We start from the raw sequence: 20,580 nt of genomic DNA on the forward strand, positions 1-20,580 counted from the left end.
CCCTCGCCATCTCGCATCGGCGACCGACCCGCACTCATGGGGCCCTTATGCCGTTCCCCAGACCGGTACCACCGCACCCCGAGCGTGGAATCGGCCCCCACTCACCGGCGGGGCCGTAGCCAGGACACAGCACACCCAGCGCCGCGGGACCAAAAAAAGAGGGAGAGCTCCTCGTGACCGTTCCTTATATAACATAAGTCACGTGGTGATGACGCAGCCACACCCACTGGGGTGTGCTCCGCAGGCAGGGGCGAGGCGGAGGCCTACAGGCCTCATGGCGTTTCCTTCCGGGGCGCGGCTGGCGCTGGCGCGTTTCGGTTCCGGGCCGGCGCTGCGGGCCCTTCCCACCCCCGGCAGGTGAGGCTGGGCCGGGAGGGGCAGGCGAAGCCGCCCGGGGCTCCGGGTGTGCGGAGGGGCGGGCGCGGGCCGCCGCCTCGCGGGGCCAAGGGTGGAAGGGGCGGGGGCTGGGGGAGGTTGGCCCCGCCCGCCCCGCGCACTCCCGGTCCGGTGCGGCGTGGCTGTCATGGGTCAGAACGAGCCGTGGGCCCCGCTTCAGAAGGGTCCCGGAACGATGGGGCGGGGAGACACCGGGCTTTGTGAACCGGGTCCCGTGCGCGGGGTGGGGGCGGGCGAGAAGCCACCGCCGCTTGTCTCAGTTCAGAGTTACGTTTGTTTTTATAGTTGTTGGAATCCCCTTAGAATGTGCAAGTAGCCAAATAGATTTATTGGAAAGAAATTGTTACCTGTGAGGGTAGTGAGGTCCTGGCACAGGTTGCCCAGAGAAGCTGTGGCTTCCCCTGGATATCTGGCAATGTCCAAGGCCAGAATGAACGGCGCTTGGAGGAAGCTGGGCTCTAGTGGAAGGTGTCCCTGCCCATGGCAGGGGGTGAAACGGGATAAGGTTTAAGGTCCCTTCCAACCTAAACCATTCTGGGATTTTAAGTAGCTCTCTCTGGAATCGGGGACAGGACCCGTGGAACGGCTGGAGTTGTGTCAGGGGAGGTTTAGTCTGGATATAAGTAAAAAGTTCTTCCCCCAGAGGGTTGTCGTGCACTGAACAGGCTCTCTGGGGAATGGTCACAGCCCCAAGGCTGTCAGAGCTCCAGTGGTGTTTGGACAATGCTCTTAGGCACAGAGTGGGATTGTTGAGGTGTCTATGGAGGGCCAGAAGTTGGACTCAGTATGAGTCTCTTCCAGCTTAGGATATTCTGTGAAGCTGCCCAATTACAGTAAATCTCAACCCAAAAGCTGAGAGTATTCAGTGCAGCTTCCAGGGTGACATCATCTGCTGGGTGGTCTGTCTCTGCTTCTTACCTGATGGGTCAAGAATTCCACCCCCTCCTGGTAGTTGCCTCACAGGCTGGGTGACATTTGCTGACATAAGTAAAGTCTGAGTCTCAGCTGGTGACATTTCAGATTTTTAAATGGCGGTGTCTCAGTGTGTGCCCTGTGCTGACTCAGCTCAGCCTGCAGGTAAAGGTGGGTGGAGGTGACAGACTTCCCAGAGAAGAGAGAAATCAGGATGTCATTGCCCTGTGGCTGAGGTGCAGAAGCTGACTAGAGGTTCCCTTACTCAGGGGGGGGGTCTGTCAGGGACTGGTTTAGCAAACAGGGTAGTTTGAACCAAGAGACAGATTCCCTCTCACCAGTCTCTGAGTGGATCATAACATGGAGTTTCCTTGACACTGAAGTGAGCAGAGCTCTGTGGGTTATAAAGAATAGATGGATTTTCCCTGCCTTCTGAGCAGGAGCTCACAGATAATTTGTTGGGCTCTCTGGGGAGCAGCTGCCTTCTCTCCACAGCCATGCCCAGCCATACTCATCAGTTAAGGTCTGACTATTTTTTTTGGCCCTTCTCTTTCTGTATATCCGAAGCTCAGCCTCTGCCTCTCTGTTGCCTTCCTGGGTGCTCATGGTCTTGGCAAGGGTGTTTCACCCTTGCCTTTCTTGAGAGTGTACCCTGAGGCTTATTGCTTTAGGAACAACTATTCTGGGGAAATGGTGAGCTAATCCTGCTGCTAGATCCTCCACCAAAACCAAGAATGACAAAGCTTGATGTTCACAACTGTGCTTGGGAGAGCCCAATTCCTCTGCACTTATTTTTTTTCTTTGTTTTTGCCTCCTAAAGGGGAAGGGGGCAACAAGTTTTCTTCTTACTACATCAGAAGAAAAAGAGAAGGCAGTACCCCCATTTCCTTCTCACTGCATGTAATTCACAGCATTCCAGGTAACATGTTGGGTTTTCTATTTCCCCTTGTTCTGTGCAGTTGATGTTCTGCTCCCAATGCTGTGTTGACAGACCTGTGCACTGTGGTTTCCTGATTTTTGTGGGGTTTGTTGCTTTGTCCTAAAAGGGAAGGACATGGAGCTGTTGGAGTGAGTCCAAAGGAGGCACCAAGATGATCAGAGAGATGGAGAAGCTCTGATGTGAGGAAAGGCTGAGAGAGTTGGGGTTGTTCAGCCTGAAGAGGAGAAGCTTCAGGATGACCTAACTATGGCCTTCCAGTTGAAGGAGCTGACAGGAAAGATGGAGAGAAGCTATTTACAAGGGATGGAGTGACAGGATAGGGGGTATGACTTCCCACTGACAGAGAGTAGGTTTCAATTGGATATTGGGAAGAAATTGTTTCCTGTGAGGGTAGTGAAGTCCTGGCACAGGTTGCCCAGAGAAGCTGTGGCTGCCCCTGGATCCCTGGAAGTGTCCAAGGCCAGATTGGACAGGTCTTGAAGCAAGCTGGGCTAGTGGAAAGTGTCCCTGCCCATGGCAGGGGTTGGAATGGGATGGGCTTTAAGGCCCCTTCCAACCTAAATGATTCTGTGATAGGGGAAGGAGAGAAAAAGCCCTAAGACCTGGCACTGTTCAGCTGCACCTTGTGAAGCTTTGTGCACTCTGATCTGACTTCCCCAGGGACACACAGCCATCCTGCCACTCAGAAATCCCTTGACACAACTCCACAAGATTGAGAGGCTGTCCTGCAGCTTCATGCTTAATAATTGGGTTTGCCAAGTTTGCACAAAGCCTGCTTGGGCATATGGACATGTGCTATGCTGCAGTGTTCAGAAATTCCAGATAAAAAGTCCTCCTAAGGCAGACCGTGCTCTTCATGTGCCAGTCCCTTAGATTTGGAGATTCCTCAGAGTGGGCACTGTGTATTCCCAGCCTGCTTTAAATGATTTTGACATCTGCCGGACTCTGCTCAATCCACGCTTCAGATGCTATCCAGCTTGGAAGCTGCTTATGCCATGAGTGGACTTTAACAAGCTTATTTACTCTTTTTTTTTTTTACTTTTTTTTTTAATGAGTTTATGTCTCACTTTATTCATTCCAAATGTTTAACGTATATGGTCAGGGCTTCTTTTCAAACTTTGACAAAATGAAATGTGATGATGTGGTGGTGCATCCCCAAGCCGCCCTCCCTGGCCCTGCTCTGAGATCTCCTGATAAGCCTTAGTGGACTTGGCTGAGTGGTGAAGGGTCCCTCATCTGCATCAGCTGGGCTGTGAGGTGTTCCCTGAGCCTACCAGGAGCTCTTGTGTGGTAGAGGTGGGAATATCTAGGAACATCCCAGCCAAGATGGAAATCAAGGGATAAGCCACGTGTAGCTTGGGTAAACCATTTATCTGGATTGCAGCCCAAGCAAAGCAGCACCATTGTGAATTGTAGCCTGAGTGGAACTGTCTCATCATTACTCTACTTAGGAAAAAGTCCAGGGGTTACTGACTTAGGGTATGGTCAGGATGGGAACTTAGGATGACCAAATTGAAGTCTCTTGGGACCCTACAAAAGTGATCCTGAGATCCCTCTGAGCCCTCCTGGGCCACAGCATATTTTTTCACCCTCCTGTTATATATTATATTGTGTTATATATTTTCTGGTATGTATCAGAAGTGCCACATACGATGGATATCTCGGGTTAACAAGGCACTTAGGATTCCTTGAGGTCAGATGTGTGCTTTTCCAAAGTCTCAGGAGGATTTAGGTTCCGGTGTCTCCTTTCCAGTTCCTGTTTACAAATGAGCTTTGCTTATTACTTTCTCTTTTCAAAATGCTTAGAACATACAAATGGTGTGTATTTTAATATGTTATGCAATCAGGTGGCTATTTTTAATACCTGTGTCGTTTTTAATGTTCTTTTTACATGCAGATGTGTTTTTATTGAGGTTGGAAGAACAAAGTGTTTCACATGCTAAAGCTGCAGGGAATGGGGGGGGGGGGTCTGTCAGGGACTGGTTTAGCAAAGCTCTTGTGCAAGGGGATGCATACCATGGAGAGATCAGAGAGCTTTTGTAATGTTTTTTTAAGCAATCTCAAACGCACTTGTTCGTGACAGAGCTGCTGCCAAGTGTGTGACAGTTCAACAGGTGAGGAAGGTCTCTAAAAACTCCAGTGTTTCAAACTGTGTGGAAGCAGGTGAAGAATGTTCTAATTTCAAATGATTGGCTGTGCTAATCATGGGATCTTTTCCCCCTTTTCCAGCAGAGTCGTGCACCTGCAGCTGGGACAACCATGGAGAAGAGTGGAAACATTCAGCTGGAGATTCCTAACTTCAGTAACTCTGTTCTGAGCCACCTGAACCAGCTGCGCATGCAGGGTCGGCTGTGTGACATTGTGGTCAATGTGCAGGGCCAGGCTTTCCGTGCACACAAGGTGGTGCTGGCTGCCAGCTCGCCCTACTTCCGTGACCACATGTCCCTGAACGAGATGAGCACTGTGTCTATCTCTGTCATCAAGAACCCTTCTGTTTTTGAGCAGCTCCTCTCCTTCTGCTACACTGGCAGGATATGTCTGCAGCTGGCTGACATTATCAGTTACCTGACAGCTGCCAGTTTCTTGCAGATGCAGCACATCATAGACAAATGCACGCAGATCCTTGAGGGGATTCATTTCAAAATTAATGTGGCAGAGGTGGAAGCGGAATTGAGCCAGACCAGGACAAAGCATCAGGAGAGACCACCCGAGTCTCACCGGTCAACACCAAATCTAAACCGTTCCCTGAGTCCACATCACAACACCCCCAAGGGGAGTCGCCTGGGCCAGGTTAGCACAGTGCTGGACATTCGGGAGTTAAGCCCACCTGAGGAGTCCACCAGCCCCCAAATAATTGAGCAGAGTTCAGATGTGGAAGGCAGGGAGCCCATCCTGCGGATTAACAGAGCAGGACAGTGGTATGTTGAGACAGGAATGGGAGAGCGCGGGGCACAGAACGACGAGGAGGTGCGAGTGCTGGGAGGAGTGCGCATTAAGACAGAAAACCTGGAGGAGTGGCTGGGGACAGAGCACCAGCCCTCGGGAGAAGATGGGAGCAGCGCTGAGGAGGTCACGGCCATGGTGATCGACACCACGGGCCATGGATCGCTGGGCCAGGAGGCTTTTGCCTTAGGCTCCTCTGGAGCCAAAGTGGTCAGGCCGACCAGCAGCGAGATTGACAGGTGGGTTTTCTTAAACTTAATTATTCACCTTGGCTGTAAGAGGAGATTATGCAAGATTCTGACTTGGCTGGGTCAGTTGCTTTGGAACATTTCCTCTTTCTATTTCCTTTGGCCATCTTAAGCATTGGCTGGGTAGTGATCAGACCAGGATCTCCAGGTACAGGCTAACTGGGGAAATTACTTATTATCTCTTAGAGGCTGGGATCTCTACCTCAATATTTCAGCTGAGGTAGGATTTTTTTTTTGAAAGGAAGATGTTCAGTTCAGCCTCAGTAGATACCAGACTCAGCATTTGGATTAATAAGGCCATATGCAATATATGTTACATATCTCCATTGCACTGGTGCCTTCTGTCCTGAAGATCTGGAGATGGTTCTGGCTGAGAAACAGTCCAGACACCAGCTGTAGGTCAAGGTCTTCCCAGTGGTCCATGACATTTTCTGAGGCAGTTGAAATGGGGAACCTAGTGGCCTCCACTGTTGTTTTGGCTTACATGAGAGAGCAGAAAGCCTTTGTTGAAAATGAGAGGTGAAATCTGCTGTGTTTGGATTCTCCATCTATCTGCTTCTACTCCAGTCCAGCATTTGCTTTCTTGCTCTAAGCTTGGGCCAGAGAATGGATTTGATAAAGGGCAGGTCTGCTTTATTTGGGGAGGTTGTAATTCTAGGGTTTCCCTTCACATCTGCCTCTCTTCTAGTTCAACCCCATGGGGAAACAGCTACCTGGAAGCAGCAGATATTCTATCACTTGTCACTTAATAAATCAATCAGTGGGAACAGTGTTGAGCTGGCCCTTGGATAGTGATGCTTTCCTACTTCCTTAGCTCTTTTCAATGGATCAGCTAGTCTCTAGCATCTCTTTTTGCACTGCAGTCAGTATGCACTGTTTCCCACCTCTAGTCCATCACATCCCTTAGGTTTCACACTGGGAATGGAGGAGGAGGGTGATGGAAGAGAGGTGTCCTCTGAGAAATGGTTTCTGTCCTACTGTACAGTTCCTGAATTACCAGGCACATATTGGTTTATTCATTCCTCTCTGTTGCTGAACTAGAAGCCAAATGACTCAGTTTTATTTTTCAGATGTTCAGACTGAAACAATAGACCAGAATGATTTTGGTTTTTCATTTATATTTCCACCTCTAGTGTTTTAGCTGATGAGGATGAAGAGATGCTATACAGGTGCCTCTATTACTCACCCATTGTTCTAAATACTGTAGTGACCTGATGCCAGTTAGAAATTCTATTTATGTTCTTGCCCCACCCCACAGATTTAGCCCTTCTGGCAGCATGGTTGCTGTGACTGAGCGGTACAGGTCAAAAAGCGAGTCTCCCGGGCGGATGGATGAGCCTAAGCAGCCCAGTTCCCAGGTAGGCAGATCAAGACATTTGGAAGTATATGTTGGCTTGAAGGTGAAGGGGACTTTGTTGTGATGAAGTGTGTCATATTTAGTATTTCCAAGCAATAATGTGTGTGATACAAGGACCTTTTACTTTGGCAAAGGATCTATTTGCTCACAGGAGAACATGTGCTGGCCATGTATAATTTAAAACTGATTCTGGCTGTTGTTGGGATTTTGGCGTGATACCTGGAAAACAAAAGGAGTTTCTCTTGTTGTTTGAGGGCATAAATATCCACTGTTATTCTTAGCAGGCCACCAACTCCTGAGGAGAAGCCCCATTTGCCTGCAGAGCTGGATCTGACCTCAAACAACTCACAGCAAATAACTGAGCAGAGGGAGGAGGTGTGTCTTGGCTTCTGTGGAAGATAGGTGACAACAGCTGAACCTTTCTATGCCAGTACCAAGACCATTTCCAAAAGCCCTCCAGGCACTAGACCAATAAACCTTTTGGGGTGGAGTGTCAAAGAGCTGTGGAGTTTTAGAGAGGTCTCTGTCTTTTCCAAGTGACTGTGTTGCACAGTGGACTTGGCAACATAAGAGCTCTGAATTCTCTGCTTTCTTGGGCACAGTTTTGGGGCAGAAGGGAGAGATGCACAGAAATGGGAAGGCAGTGGGCTGGTAGAGTGCAGCAAAGTAGGACATGGTATTAATGCCTGTGCCTTATCATTTTGATCTAATTTAGTTGCATCCAGTTAGTGTCACAGTGCCACTGTAGTGCAAGCATGTCAGCCAACACAATACAGAAGGACTCTTGTGAGCCTAGCAGGTAGGGAATGTGTCAGTGTGTAAGCAAAGGACTTTGGCTGGAGGTGGGTAAGGAGATACTAGGCTGCTTTGCCCTTGAGTGAGACCAAGTGAAGCAAGGAGGGGGAAATTGTGATTGCTGTCTGCTGACTTTGTTAGACGCTTCCATAAAACGACAGATACCTTTTTGTTCTTGTTTTGCAAAGCTTTGTTTTGTGTCCCCAGAAGACATTGCAAAAATTTCAGGTCAAACCAGCCCTCTAGGGGAAATGTGACATACTAAGTAATTTTAGCTCTGCCTACAGAACAGCTGCTCTTATTTCTCCATTGTGAGGCAGCCTCAAACATGAAACCTTAGGCTTTACACACCATGGGGAAGTATCTTCCTTTCACTCTCTTGGCATTGTGATATCCATACTAAAATAGCCTGCCTGTGAACCCTGCCCAATGGCAATGGTAGAGTGGAAAGGAAGAACCAGAGCTTTGTGTATCTCCTTTAATCCTCAGCAGCTTCCCTATGCCTGTACAGCTGGATTCAGCAGCACCTGGCATGAGTACACTGCTGCTCATGCCAGTAGAGCCCTGGCTTGTGGAGGAGATGCCCTCCTGCTGTTACATTTGTTGCTTCTCCACATTTGGCACCTCTGGGAAACAGCTCTAGGGGAGTAGATAGTAGATATTCCTGCACAGAAGCATTCTGGAGTCCGTGTGTTTCTGCTCAGTCTGAATACGATGGACAGAAGTATCTGTCCTGAATCCAGGCTTGAGGTTCAGGTTGCCCTTGGCTGTTTGTCTGTGTGACTTCAGAAAATAGAGTCCTTGCTATGCAAATTGGGTCAGGCACATCCTTGCCTGCGATGCCATGGGGCTGGGATGGGTTACACAGCCAGGCAGGCAAACTAGACTCATTATAAAATGAACTCTAAGTGATATGTGAATAAATACCTGTGTAAAATTACGTCTGAAGACTTGCAGATGTGATTTGTGGTCTGTTCCTCCTTTGTTTTACTGCAAGCTTGGCTTCTTTTTTTTTGAAGTAGTACTCCCTTTCCTTTTAATAAGGAAAACAGAAGGTGATACACCCGAGTGTTTTAATAAAACTGGCACAAATTTTTAAAAAAGTAACAAGTATTGATATGTGATCCACATCTGAATTGGTGGTCAGGTGCCCTTGTGTGAAGGGCTGTCTTTTCTTCACCAGAGCCAGGGAATGGCTTGGCAGAAGGGGCCTCTGTAGCAGTGGTTTCTAATTGATTGCTTGTTTGTCTGCAGCCCCAAGGCCCCAGTTAAACACTTAAATGTGTGCTTAAGATTGCAGACGTTAGTGCTGCTGATTTTGAGTTTTGGCACATGCTGTACTGGCTGGACCAGGCCTGATCTTCTCCACAACTTGTTTTAGGCTGCTTGTTATTTAAATTTATGCCATTTCCTTGGCAGGGGGAGGAATCAGCCATGCTTGGAATGAGTGGTTACGTGGAATATCTGCGGGAGCAGGAGGTTTCGGAGCGCTGGTTCCGGTACAACCCACGGCTCACATGTATTTACTGCGCGAAATCCTTCAACCAGAAGGGGAGCCTGGACCGGCACATGCGGCTCCACATGGGCATCACACCTTTTGTTTGCCGCATGTGTGGGAAGAAGTACACCCGCAAGGATCAGCTGGAATATCACATCCGCAAGCACACGGGCAACAAGCCCTTCCACTGCCACGTGTGTGGCAAAAGCTTCCCTTTCCAGGCCATCCTCAACCAGCACTTTCGCAAGAACCACCCTGGCTGCTTGCCCCTGGAGGGGCCCCATAGCATCTCCCCTGAGACCACCGTCACATCACGGGGGCAGGCAGAGGAGGAATCTCCTCCACAGGAAGAGGCTGTGGCAGTGGGGGAGACAGCACAGGGATCTGTGTCCACAACCGGGCCAGATTGAAATGCGGCTGTGGAGTCCCAGGAGAAAGGACTGTTCCCATTCCTGGCTCTAAAGAGTCAGCACCAACCTGGCAGGCTGGTACTGTAATTAGTGCAATGCCACCACTGAACAGAAAGAAGCTACCAAGATGTTGCCAAAATAGAAAAATCTCTTTCTCTCTCTTCCTCTCACACACCCCCACACACACACCAATAGAGTGTTAAATGTTTCTCTCCCTTATTCCTCCTCCTCTTGGAGAAAAACAAAACGACTGTGTCAATCAACTTCTTATTCAGGGATCGACAGCATTTTAAATTTTTTTACTGTTCTGTAGTGATCTGGACAAGCAGTCATTTGTATTTCTGGACAGCACTGTGGCCCAGCAGGGTATCCCGCCAGCAGTGCCAGGTTCAGCCACAGAGCCATATCCACTGCTCCCGCTCGAGGGGAGAGCAGGGGCAAGGGGCTGTTGCCTTCTTCCCTTCCCCAGGTAGTTGCCAAGCAAAGAAAACAAAAATACTGTCCTGGTGGAACCTGCCTTGCCCAAGTGTATTTATCTGTGTCTTATTTTTGGTGTGTCTCTTTATTTAAACTGTCATTTTAAGCTTTGAGCTTGCCTGTTCTAGGCATGTGGCTTACATTTTTATTTAAACTGTTATTTTAGGGCTTTGGGCTTGTCTGTTCTAGGCATGCGGCCCTGGTGCCCGTTGTTAAAGTGGGCACAGCTACAAAGTGGTATTCCAGAGGTCAGCAAAATGTGAAGGAAGCACTTCAGCTACTGAGAGTGGAATTTTGCAGCTGTGAAGTTTGCATGGGACTCTGATGCATTGGGAGAAGGGCTGGAGAGGTCTTCCAGAGGAGGTTGTCCTCTGCTGGAGCTGAACTGGAGAGCTCAGACCACTCTGAGGTCCTGGCTGGAGCACTGTCGTGCTTCAGGTGTTGCTAAGGATTAGGAAGAGATTTTCTGGAATTGCTGAATTGTGGAGTTAGAGGCTGGCTACCAAAGTCCTCTTTCACCCCTGCTTCCCCCTCGACACGCACTTGATCTTTTAGAACAGCAATATGGGATATGGGAATACTGCAATGCTGTTGTCACAGCCGAGCAATCGCAGGTGGTTGCTTTTAAACCTGTTTCTACAAACTAGTTTGATAACTTTTTTATCAATGAAATGCAAAAAGAAAAGAGAACCTTACTCTATTTCCTTATAACAGTTCAGGAGACTTAATAGTGGATGATTCCTAGAGCAATCACAACTCTGTCCCCTTGCATGGACTTAACATTTTTGTATTCTGAGTAGCTCTGATGTTTAGAGCAATTTAGCAAACCTGGAGAGATATGCCTGCGTGTGTATTGTGGGTGTTTGCACGGGCTTACGTGGTTCATAACCAGAAAAGCATGGGACAGGAAGATAAGTGCAAATATCCTGACATCTTTTTTTAAAAAAAATATGCAATATTTTAAGTTTTCTCTAGTTCTGATGCCAAGTTGTTAATGATGAAGGCGGGGAACAACAGGTTGCATGTATCAGGTTTGGTGAAGGAGTACTCTTGAGGATGTATAATGTGTATATGATAAGGAAGGGTGAAGTTCTGAACTTTAAGGCGATGGGAGGAACAAGGAGACATTGGAAAAGAAATAACACTTCATCTTGCATCAGCAAGAAAGCTGGATTAGTGGTTAGAGTGGGGGCTTAGCAGGCTGGAGACTGACCAAATGACAATATAGCTTGACCTGCTGTCTGACTGCAGTTTTGTGCACATGGAAACATCTCTAGCCCTTGCTTTACCCATCTGCAAATTGGTACTTGGGATCATTTTCCTGCCCCTTTGGAGGGAATAATTTGGAGAAGGGTGATGTATTCTTGCCTTGCTTTATAGATTTTTTATATGTGAGGTGTCTCACTGTTCTTCCCATCTCTCCCTCAAAAAGAGATGTGGCTCTAATGTGTTTTTGTGTTTGGGAAAGGGCTCGGTGCCAGTATCATATGTAACAGGGATGTAACAAGAGGAACCTTTCCCAGTGTTCTGAGCTGGGAACCTGCAAAGTACCATTTCATTGACCGTTTCAAACAGGAAAACTGATATTTCACCTCTGTTTTCCTTCTGTACCTTCTTCCTCCTCTCCTGTCAAGGGCATCCATCACACAGGGAGTGGTTTGGCCACTCAACCAACCATCTCCATCAGGTTTCCTGGCAAAGGTCAAACATCATGGTACCAAAAGAGTGAGGTTGCCAGAGAGTTGTGACAGAGGATGAGGTGAGAGGGTGGCCAAGGTAGGATTTGTTGCAATCAAGGTGCAGGGAGGAGTGGAGATATGCTGCTTTAGTCATAGCTTTTGAAGTTACCAAAAATGGAAGAAAAAAGTTAAAAACTTTGAAATCCTATCCTGTTCACACTAGAGAGCGTAAAAAGTTACTTTTAGTCGCATAAAAGATTTTTAAGTGTTTTAAAATAGAAATTTTAAAAGAATACTACCAAACTATAAAAAACAAAAAAATATTTATATACATATATTATATAAAAATATAGTGGGAAAGTTTCCCTGCTAAGCTTGCTGTGAAGAGAAGGGTGAAGGTGCAGTAACTGCTACACAAGCAACATTTTTCTGAGAGAGGTGGCAACCGTAGTGAAAAAAGGCTGACATAAAATGGTGAATGCCTTTGTTTTCATGGCATAGCTGTGAGTTTCTGGAGCAGGTTTTTATTTTACTGTATCAATACTGTGAACAGAGGAGCATCCAAACAATACAGGATGCCAGCAGTGCATCCTGTTTGCTGATTCACTACTTCAAGTGGCCTGGTGAAAATCATGAAATTAGTCCTTCATACCTTACTAGGCTGAAAACAAAGCTTGTGAAAGGTTTTCAGTTTCTCCTTTGTGTTTGCTTTTCTTTTTGGGTTTTTTGGTTTTTTTTGTGCAGAGGTTGCCACTGTATAAATGATCATATCTGATTGCATGCAAAAGAGCCAATATTCTTGCCCAGGCCTCGCTGAGGTGAAGTTTATAGCTTGTAGCTAGAGTCAGTATAAGGTATGGTAGTGGGAATCATTTTGATATTATTTCTGTGCATTTAATGTATCTGTATGTATGTGTGGGAATCATGATGACTAATATTTCTTGAACAGTGCTGAAAACAGTTCAGGCCCATCCACACTAGACATTGGAACCAGTTCTGAAGGAATTTTTATTAAACATTTCTTTCAGTGGTTGACTTCCTGAGTGCAGATGAGACCAAGGTTCAAGAAAAAAGGGGTTGGAGGTTGTATAAGGTATGGAAAACCTCATTAATTTTCTGGCAGTGGTGTAGCTACTTAGAGGTGCTTTCCCTAACAGAATGATACTGTGTCCCATTGCCTCTGCATTGGTGTGGCTCTTTGCAGTTGCACCAAAGCTGTGGAGAATCAGATGCCAGCTTTCCAAGCGTGAATGTTTCTGTGATGGGTTGAGGCAAAGCTTTTTATTCCCATGTCTAGCTGCATCTTGTTCTCCCAAAACTGTGATTTCAACTGTGATTTAAGGAGGATGTGAAGAGAACTCTGATGTTTTAATACCTCTGTACATAACATTTCTGTCTGCTTTAGAGTTAGAGCTTACTAACCCATTTGTTTTCTTGCCTCAGGCAACAGGGAGAACACACTCTGGTTTTACAGTTTGCTTTCTTGGAGGTGGACATAGTTCTTTGCTGTCAAAGAACTTACCTCCCAAATGTGAAGAGTTGTGGTTATTTCCTTAAGCCTGCAGCAAGCCCTGGTGCCAAGTGTCAGCCAAGTGACATGATGGTTGCCACGGCTGTTCCCTGGTGCTGCCAGGTTCCCTGTGAATAGCTGTGGAAATAGCAAGAATTGTTTTAATACTGTGTTGCTGCTTTGGAGAAAAGATAAACCTCTTCGTCTCAGGAGGATGACTGATGTGAAGCTGGGAAAAGGAGAAGGCCAAAATACAGTGAGAGGATGTGAAAACAAATTGTGCTTTTTATTTTCAGCAGCTAGAGAGGGATGAATGAGAGTTTTTTTGGGATGTGAATTTGTTACAGGAGGCTAAGAACATGCTTAGAGCTAACTTAGTAAGATCCAGGGATAGCCTGGTGAGAGCCAGAGCAGCCGGTGCAAAGGGAAGCCTCTACTTGTCCTCTCAGTATTATCTACCATCATCTTCTCTACAATATTCTCAAGCTGTGATCTGTATAATTTAACTTTAGTTTGGGTGCTGGGAAGAACAGAAAGCATGTTGTGACTCTGCCGCTGTTTTAAACCCAGAGAGGTTGGCAGTGACTGACCCTGTTCCCATCAGACAGCTATTCAGAGCTTTGGGAACAAGCTGCAGCCCTTCTGAAAAGCATCTTGGGGCTGGCTCGGTGCAGAGGGCACAGGGCCAGGATTTCAGCCCTCTGTGAGCTCAAGGTTGAAATATATGGACAGGATAGCTCTGTCTGCTCTCATTGCTTGTCCTGCTCTCATTTTGTGACAGCTCCATGGCTGTGTTTCCCTCCCACACATCTGCAATAGGAATGTCACTTAACAGTGATATGCCCATTTCAGGAAGTGATTCCAAGCAGAATTATTTTTTTGGAGTAAAGTCCTGGCACTTTTGGGTGATTCAGCCCTAACAAGGCCTTTGCAAGTGCAGAGTTGTAGCTTTTATTTGCTGCTGACTTCATGTCTCCTGCAGAATCCAATCCATAAATAGGAATACAGCTGCAAAGGTGCCATTGATTTGGGTGGTAGGTTGATTGGGAGGTAGATAGGATTGTGCCTCTTAAAAGCCAATAAAAAACAGCATTGAAAATTATTTAAACTTCACCAATATATTCTCTTTGATCCATGACTTGCCTGCCAATTTAGCCATGACAGCATCTAAATGTTTCTGCAGATTAGTGACATCAAATGTTGTTCAGGCTCTGCTGGAAATATTTTGGGGATAGAAAAAGTCCCTGCTCATGGCAGGATGGTTGGACTAGATGACCTCTAAAGGTCCCTTCCAACCCCCATTCTGTAAGTCAAGAAGCCATCATTCAAGGAGACTTTTTGCCAAGGTCTGGGCTTTGAGTTTTCCCAGGGAGCTGAGCCTGTGGCCAGGACTGCAGTTGGAAAGCCTGCAATCCACTGCCATAGCAATATAATTGTGGTGAACATCGCTTCTGTCACAAGGTGAGAGCCATGCACAGAGTTTTGATATCAGCAGTTAAAGGGCCTAAAGAGTAGCTCAGAATCCTTATTTTAATCACTATCATTCACAGGATATTTTAATCTAAAATACATATGTACCTGTGTATGTATATATGTGTGTATATATATATATATATATATATATATATATATGTATTTGTAACCAAATAGAAGTTAAAACTATGCAAGCAATACTGGCTACTTCTTTAAACTAAAGTCTACCAGAATATTTTGGAATAGAGTAGATTTGGAGTAGACTTGCTGTGTTTTTTTGGTACTGTTTTATAACCAGTAAAATTCAGCAGGCCAAAGTTTTGCTGCAGTTAATCTTACTAGAAATTTAGGTTATTCCTAACCTGGAACCCACTCAGGTGGATTACAAAATTATCTGAAGAGTCCTACCATCTCTAAAATATTTCCATCTGCTGAAAGGCTTTGGCTTGGCAAACATAGAAAAACACAGAGGCTGGGAATTAGGAGAGATTGAATGTGATGCTTGGGCTGATGGAATCGAGAAAGGACTGGGAGCATTTACTTTTGGATGTAGGATTGAGTTGGTTTAAGGGAATCTTCCTATTTGGGAAAATATCCATTGCTGAGATGGAGGCAGTGATCAGAGCATCCTTGGGATGAATTCTGGTTTTGATGGAGGTATTGGAAAGCTTCCTGCTGAATCTGATGGTACCAGAGTTTAGGCTGCTGGGAGAAATTCCACATGGTTTCTGCCATTTCTTTGTGTCAGATCTGATATTTGCTTTTAGAATTAACTGCATTATATCAACATGTAACTTTCAGTGACCTTTGGCTTTTTATTCCTGGAACTGTAGACAATTCAGGTTTCCCATAACATTATCTTCAGCCCAACTGTGAACAAGTTACTACTGCTTCTTATAATTTATTGTCTTTCTGTTCCTGAATGTCTGTGTGATCCAGCTGGTCACCAGCACCACCTTCCAGTGTTTCATTAGCTTTTATGCACAGGGAATTGTTGCAATGGATAAGTTGACCATGCTAGTTGGAAGAGTAGAAGCCATTGGAGAATGACTTTTGCTTCCTCTAGCTGTCACTAGGGAGTGCACACACACATACCTGTATATACACATATAGAAACAAATATAGTGTGTTTCAATATAAACTCATTTAGCATTATTCTTATTTAATTTATATTTTAATCCAGTTGTAAACCAAAGTATTACAGCTTGTGAAATGATCCTCTTGGAAATAGGAGGAACTTTTTTTTAGGTGGGAATTCTGAAAGGTCTTTGGTGACATAAACATGGATACAAGTAAGACTTAAGAACTTGTGATGCTGGGGAGTTGCAGCCTTGAAAGAATTTGAAACTTCTGGGTAAAGTTGGATGGTGGGGGCCTTTTGAAGGTGTTCTTCATGATCCTTAACAGTTTTGTTGTAAAACAAGGACATTCTGGCAAAGCTAGAAATAAAATGGTAGAAATCAGTAAATCAAACTGTGATCTGGCACAGGTGGGAGCTGGGGAGGAAGCCACAAAACCAGCCACTGATGTATTTAGTGTCTAATTTAAAGTTTTAGGAAATGAGCCATTGCTATTTTCTGATGTCTAGAAGTGTTTGGGGGTTTGTTAATAACTTCTGTGAAGGCACATGTTCTGCTGTCACCAATGGGAAGAATGGATTTAAAGATAAGATCTTGCTGATTTTTTTTTGTGTCAGGGAATAATTTCCTTTCTGAGGAATTAGCAAGTGCTAAGAACAAATTCACCTCTAACATGTCCTGCAGGCTTGGCCGTGGCTCTTCTTTCTCTAGGGAGAAAGAAGACAGCTGAAATAATAAGAGAGCTTGCCTGTTTTCAGCCGTGGCTGGTGCTGGTGGCACTGGAACTGCACAGGGGGATGGGTAGAAAGGTGGAACAGCAGCAGAGCATCACTGGGAAGAGGTAGTGCATGTATCTGGCATGTCATGGATGCTGTGGGCAGGGAAATGCTGGGTTTAGAACCTGCACGGGGCAGAAGCATGCAGGAAATGCTGCTGCCTTGTGAGACAGGTGTCCAAAGATGCCTATCCTGCACATGACGGCTGAGCAGCACCAGTGTTTTACTTGCTGGAGAAAAAAGGGCCAGTCCCCTGTTGGGGCAGTTTTGCTGTGAGCATTTAAAAAACTCCATTGGAAGGAACTGAAGGGTGAGAAGTAAAGGGTGGAAAGGGTGGTACCAGACTTCAAAATGCCATTTTCTGAGTTTTCTACAAGTGTTGAACACTGAAGTATGTTTTTGTTTTAGTGCTTTCTCCTTTACCTATATCATTTTTCCTATTTAAACTCCACAGCTCAGGGGAGGGTGCAGAGAAGATGGAGCCAGACCCTTCCTGGAGGCACATGGTGGTAAGAAGGAGCAGCAATAGGCAGCAGTTTATACAAGGCAAAATGAGGTTAGGTATGATAAGACATTATCTCACTGTGAGTATACTCAAACAGCATTGGATCTGGTTGTCCAGAGAGGCTGGGAAATCTCTATTATGGGAGAGTGCAGCCTCCAAGTTCCTGTTTCCATTAGACTGCACCAAGCTGTATTTTTGTTGCCTTTTTTTTAGTTTTATCATGTAAAATGGGAAGCTTTACTGCCCTTCCTAGTTCATATAAGTTAAGCTTTTGAAATACGTTCAGGTATTTTCAAATACTCCTGTGTAAGTTCCTTATTTAATCTGACATACTCTGATTTATTATTTTACTGCAGTTACCTAAGGCAGTACTTAAAAAATCAGTGCATTATTTTTTTTTTGCAGACTTTCAGCTTAGCTATTGTTAACGTACCTAACACCCTTCCTCTCAGATCTATGGTGAAATGCCTGCATTATTTTTATACTGCAGTAAGGCTTACTTATTTAAACCTTCCCATTACCTTTGCAGTCAGACCCAATACCATTGGCTATGAAACTGTGAAACTAATGAGAAATGAAAAATTAAGTTGGATTGATTAATTTACTGCTGATCATAAAATACAGAAAGTGGCAGTATAAAAAGATAAAATACATTTGAAATTAGTTACTCAAATCACAGAATTGTGGAATGGTTTGGGTTGGAAGAGACCTTAAAGCTCATCTTATTCCAACCCCCTTGCCATGAGCAAGGTTGTCTTCTGCTAGAATTGCAATAGAAATTACTGAGTCTGGGGCAGGAGGAGGAGTCACAAAACTAGTCTGAGAGAAACAAATTAACTTGATGATGGCAATGAATTGGTTCCCCATTTGGTCAAGTTTTAAAAGTTGTTTCTTGAGGTTTCCCTGGCTCTGCTCCTTCATCTACATGTCTTGGGCATTGGTTTGATACGGGGGTTTGTACCTCTGAGAGTATTTCTGAGAGTTTACATATGTAAAACTCTCTGAATTACTGTGAAGCTTTTTCCTGAATCCTTCCTTGCCTGTGCATTGGTAACTGAACACAACTCTTGCTTGCAAGAGGCCAGTGGGAGGAGGGTGGCAGCTGTGGGTGACACTAACAAGTGGACAGTGCAATTCTTGGGCTGACAGATTGGATTTTGGGAAGAGGCATGAAGCCTCAACCCCACTGTGGCTGTCTCCAGCCCCAGGGTGTTCTTTCAGTCGATGTGTGTTTGCAGAGGCTGTACAGGACAGCTTGGATCTCCAGAGATGCAGGGAAGGAGGGTATAGGTGGCATGCAGGCACTTTTCTCATGTGTTAGAAGATTTCTTAAGCCAGGATTGTGACATTGGGGGAAGCACCCCAAGTGGGATTGAGAGTAGAATTTTGTTATACCCTTTGCTTAAGGCTAATTCCTTGGGCTTCCCTAAGGCACTGGCAGAGAGCTGACACCAGACAGTTTTTTCCAGGGCTGTGTTTTCATGGGGCAAGTGCCAGCAAGGAATATTGGGAAGGGAGAGAGGAGTGTTGTTCAAATAAGGCATGGTTGTTTTGTGTTGGTGGGTGATATGGCTGACATTTAGGATGAGCAAGAGCAATCCTGGGTGGCAAAAAAGACTTTTCTGAATAACGTCTATTAGAATCTGGATGAGGAGGAGAATAACATGCATCTGTATGTTCTTGCAGTAACATATTCCTCACCTCATGCCCCACACTTGCAGGGAGAATTAGCAATGGATGAGAAGGCTGGATCAAAGCACTACTTTAGTCTGAAAAGGGAAGGGAATGAATGCAGTTTTCCCAAGTCTCTAGTGTGTTAAACACTAGCTGAAGCTTCTATGAGCTGTGACCCCATTGTCCCCAGAGCTCCCCTTGTTTCCCTGGTGTCCCTCCAACTTTCCTGCACAACACTGTGAATATATCTGTAGCTTTTTTCAAAACTTTGGGTTTTTCCATTAAAACTTCTCAGAGCAGGAAATGCTGTCCTACTGCAGGAGCAGACAGGACATGACCCCCAACAGGGCCCAGATAGTTGAGAAGTGGGAGAGAAAGTTTTAAGAGTTAACAAAGGAAGTGGCTTTGTACAGCAATTTGCTAATCAAACAAACTTGTCTTGTAACAAACTTAACTGACAATCAATTTCTAAAATACAAAAGCCTCTTAGAGGAAATAGTCAAGTGTATCTTTACCAGAAAGATTTAACTGGGATAACTTAATAAAGAGAATAAAGAGCACAGGATTTTGGGATTTTTCCTTTTTTTTTTTTTTTTCTCTCTTTTGAGCAATCACTCCAGAAATGTAGTTGCATTCAGCAGCAATGTATTCACAGGACAGTAACTACCTCTCTCTCTTGGAGTGCTGAGGTTACCACACTACACAACACACTCTAGCAGCAAAGCTTTCACTTTAAAGAGATTTGTTTTCCTTACCTCTGTGGTTCAGAAATGCAAGTCTGCTCTGTAAAGTGACTCTAATGAAAATGTCATCTGGGAGGGGCAATGGGAGTCCTTTGGGGTACACACAGTCCTTCTTGGCCTCCAGTTCCTTGCTGTGACCCTTTGCAGGTTGGCCATGGGGCTCTGACAGTTCATGGGGACTTTGTCACCTCCTCTGTGCTGCCTGACAGTGAACTGTTCTCTGGGCTAGAGCTGTAAGACGACATTCCTGCATTAGGAAATCAGTTAATGGTGGGGAAGGTAAAAGGAGTATCCATCTCTCTCCTGCCTCCAAGGCAGCAGGCAACAGTAAAAAAAAAAAAAAAAAAAAAAAGAAAAAAGCAGAGAAAAGCAATAAGATAATATAGAAACACTTTATATATTGTTCATTAGTCCGCAGATCTGACTCTGCAAATATATATATATATATACACACACACACACATACAGAGAGGAAATCTCTCATGTGAAAAGGTGCCATTGTTTTTTCTAAACAGAGTCCCTTTCCAAACTAGAACAGCACTTTAAATAGGTTCCTCTTAAAAAAAAATAAAAAATAATAATAAAAAAAAAAGTAAAAAGCAAACCCTTTTCTGCCGCGACGCACTTTAACTGGTCAGATGAGTACAGCTGTGGCTGGCTTGGGACACGGCTGTACGGGCAGGCAGCTCCAGGGCAGCCACAGCTTGGGGGGAGCAACGTTGCCAGATGCTTGGGCATGGCAGCTCTACCTCCAGCAGCCCCCCAGGCCAGCATGGCCCCCACACCACCTGGAGTAGCCCCACTGTGCCCAAGCACTGATGGGGCTGGTGGCTGTTAAGGGACTTCATAATGTGTCAAGAGAAACCCACCCTTGCCTATCAAGAAGATTTAAACCCCATTTTTTAACGGGTCAGAAGTTGCACCCAGTTACAACCCAGCTGGTGGCCCGGGGCTGAGCTAAGCTGAATAGCAAAGCTAAGAGAAAACTGTTACTGGGGTTGTGGGGTTTTTCCATAACATGAATATGGAGACCTTGTCAGTTCCGTTTGGTTTTTTTTTTTTTTTTAATCCAAGTTTGTGTGTCCTACATTGATTCTGCTGTGAGCTGGTTTGCAGAGTAACCATTTGTAACAGAAGTTTTGCTGTCACCTTCAACTAGTGACCT

At 45.4% G+C, this 20,580-nt stretch overlaps 1 protein-coding gene across 9 annotated transcripts; it reads left to right on the top strand.

Annotated features, from left to right (window-relative positions):
• The first annotated feature begins 245 nt into the window (after window positions 1–245).
• ZBTB37 (zinc finger and BTB domain containing 37) lies at window positions 246–19,775 on the top strand. Of its 9 annotated transcripts, none has more exons than XM_015635706.3 (5): window positions 246–357; window positions 2,129–2,227; window positions 4,478–5,430; window positions 6,698–6,797; window positions 9,011–19,775. In XM_015635706.3, the coding sequence occupies exons 3-5, from the start codon at window positions 4,508–4,510 to the stop codon at window positions 9,497–9,499; spliced, it is 1,512 nt and encodes a 503-aa protein (XP_015491192.1). In that variant the 5' UTR covers window positions 246–357; window positions 2,129–2,227; window positions 4,478–4,507; the 3' UTR covers window positions 9,500–19,775. The 9 variants fall into 9 exon arrangements, with proteins under 9 accessions (XP_015491192.1, XP_015491194.1, XP_018863143.1 ...); XM_033516491.1 differs by lacking the exon at window positions 246–357 and adding an exon at window positions 493–2,001; XM_033516492.1 differs by lacking the exon at window positions 246–357 and adding an exon at window positions 493–1,831.
• Window positions 19,776–20,580: the final 805 nt, after the last annotated feature.

Source organism: Parus major, chromosome 8 (assembly GCF_001522545.3).
Source record: "Parus major isolate Abel chromosome 8, Parus_major1.1, whole genome shotgun sequence".
In the NCBI taxonomy this organism is placed as follows: Eukaryota; Metazoa; Chordata; class Aves; order Passeriformes; family Paridae; genus Parus; species Parus major.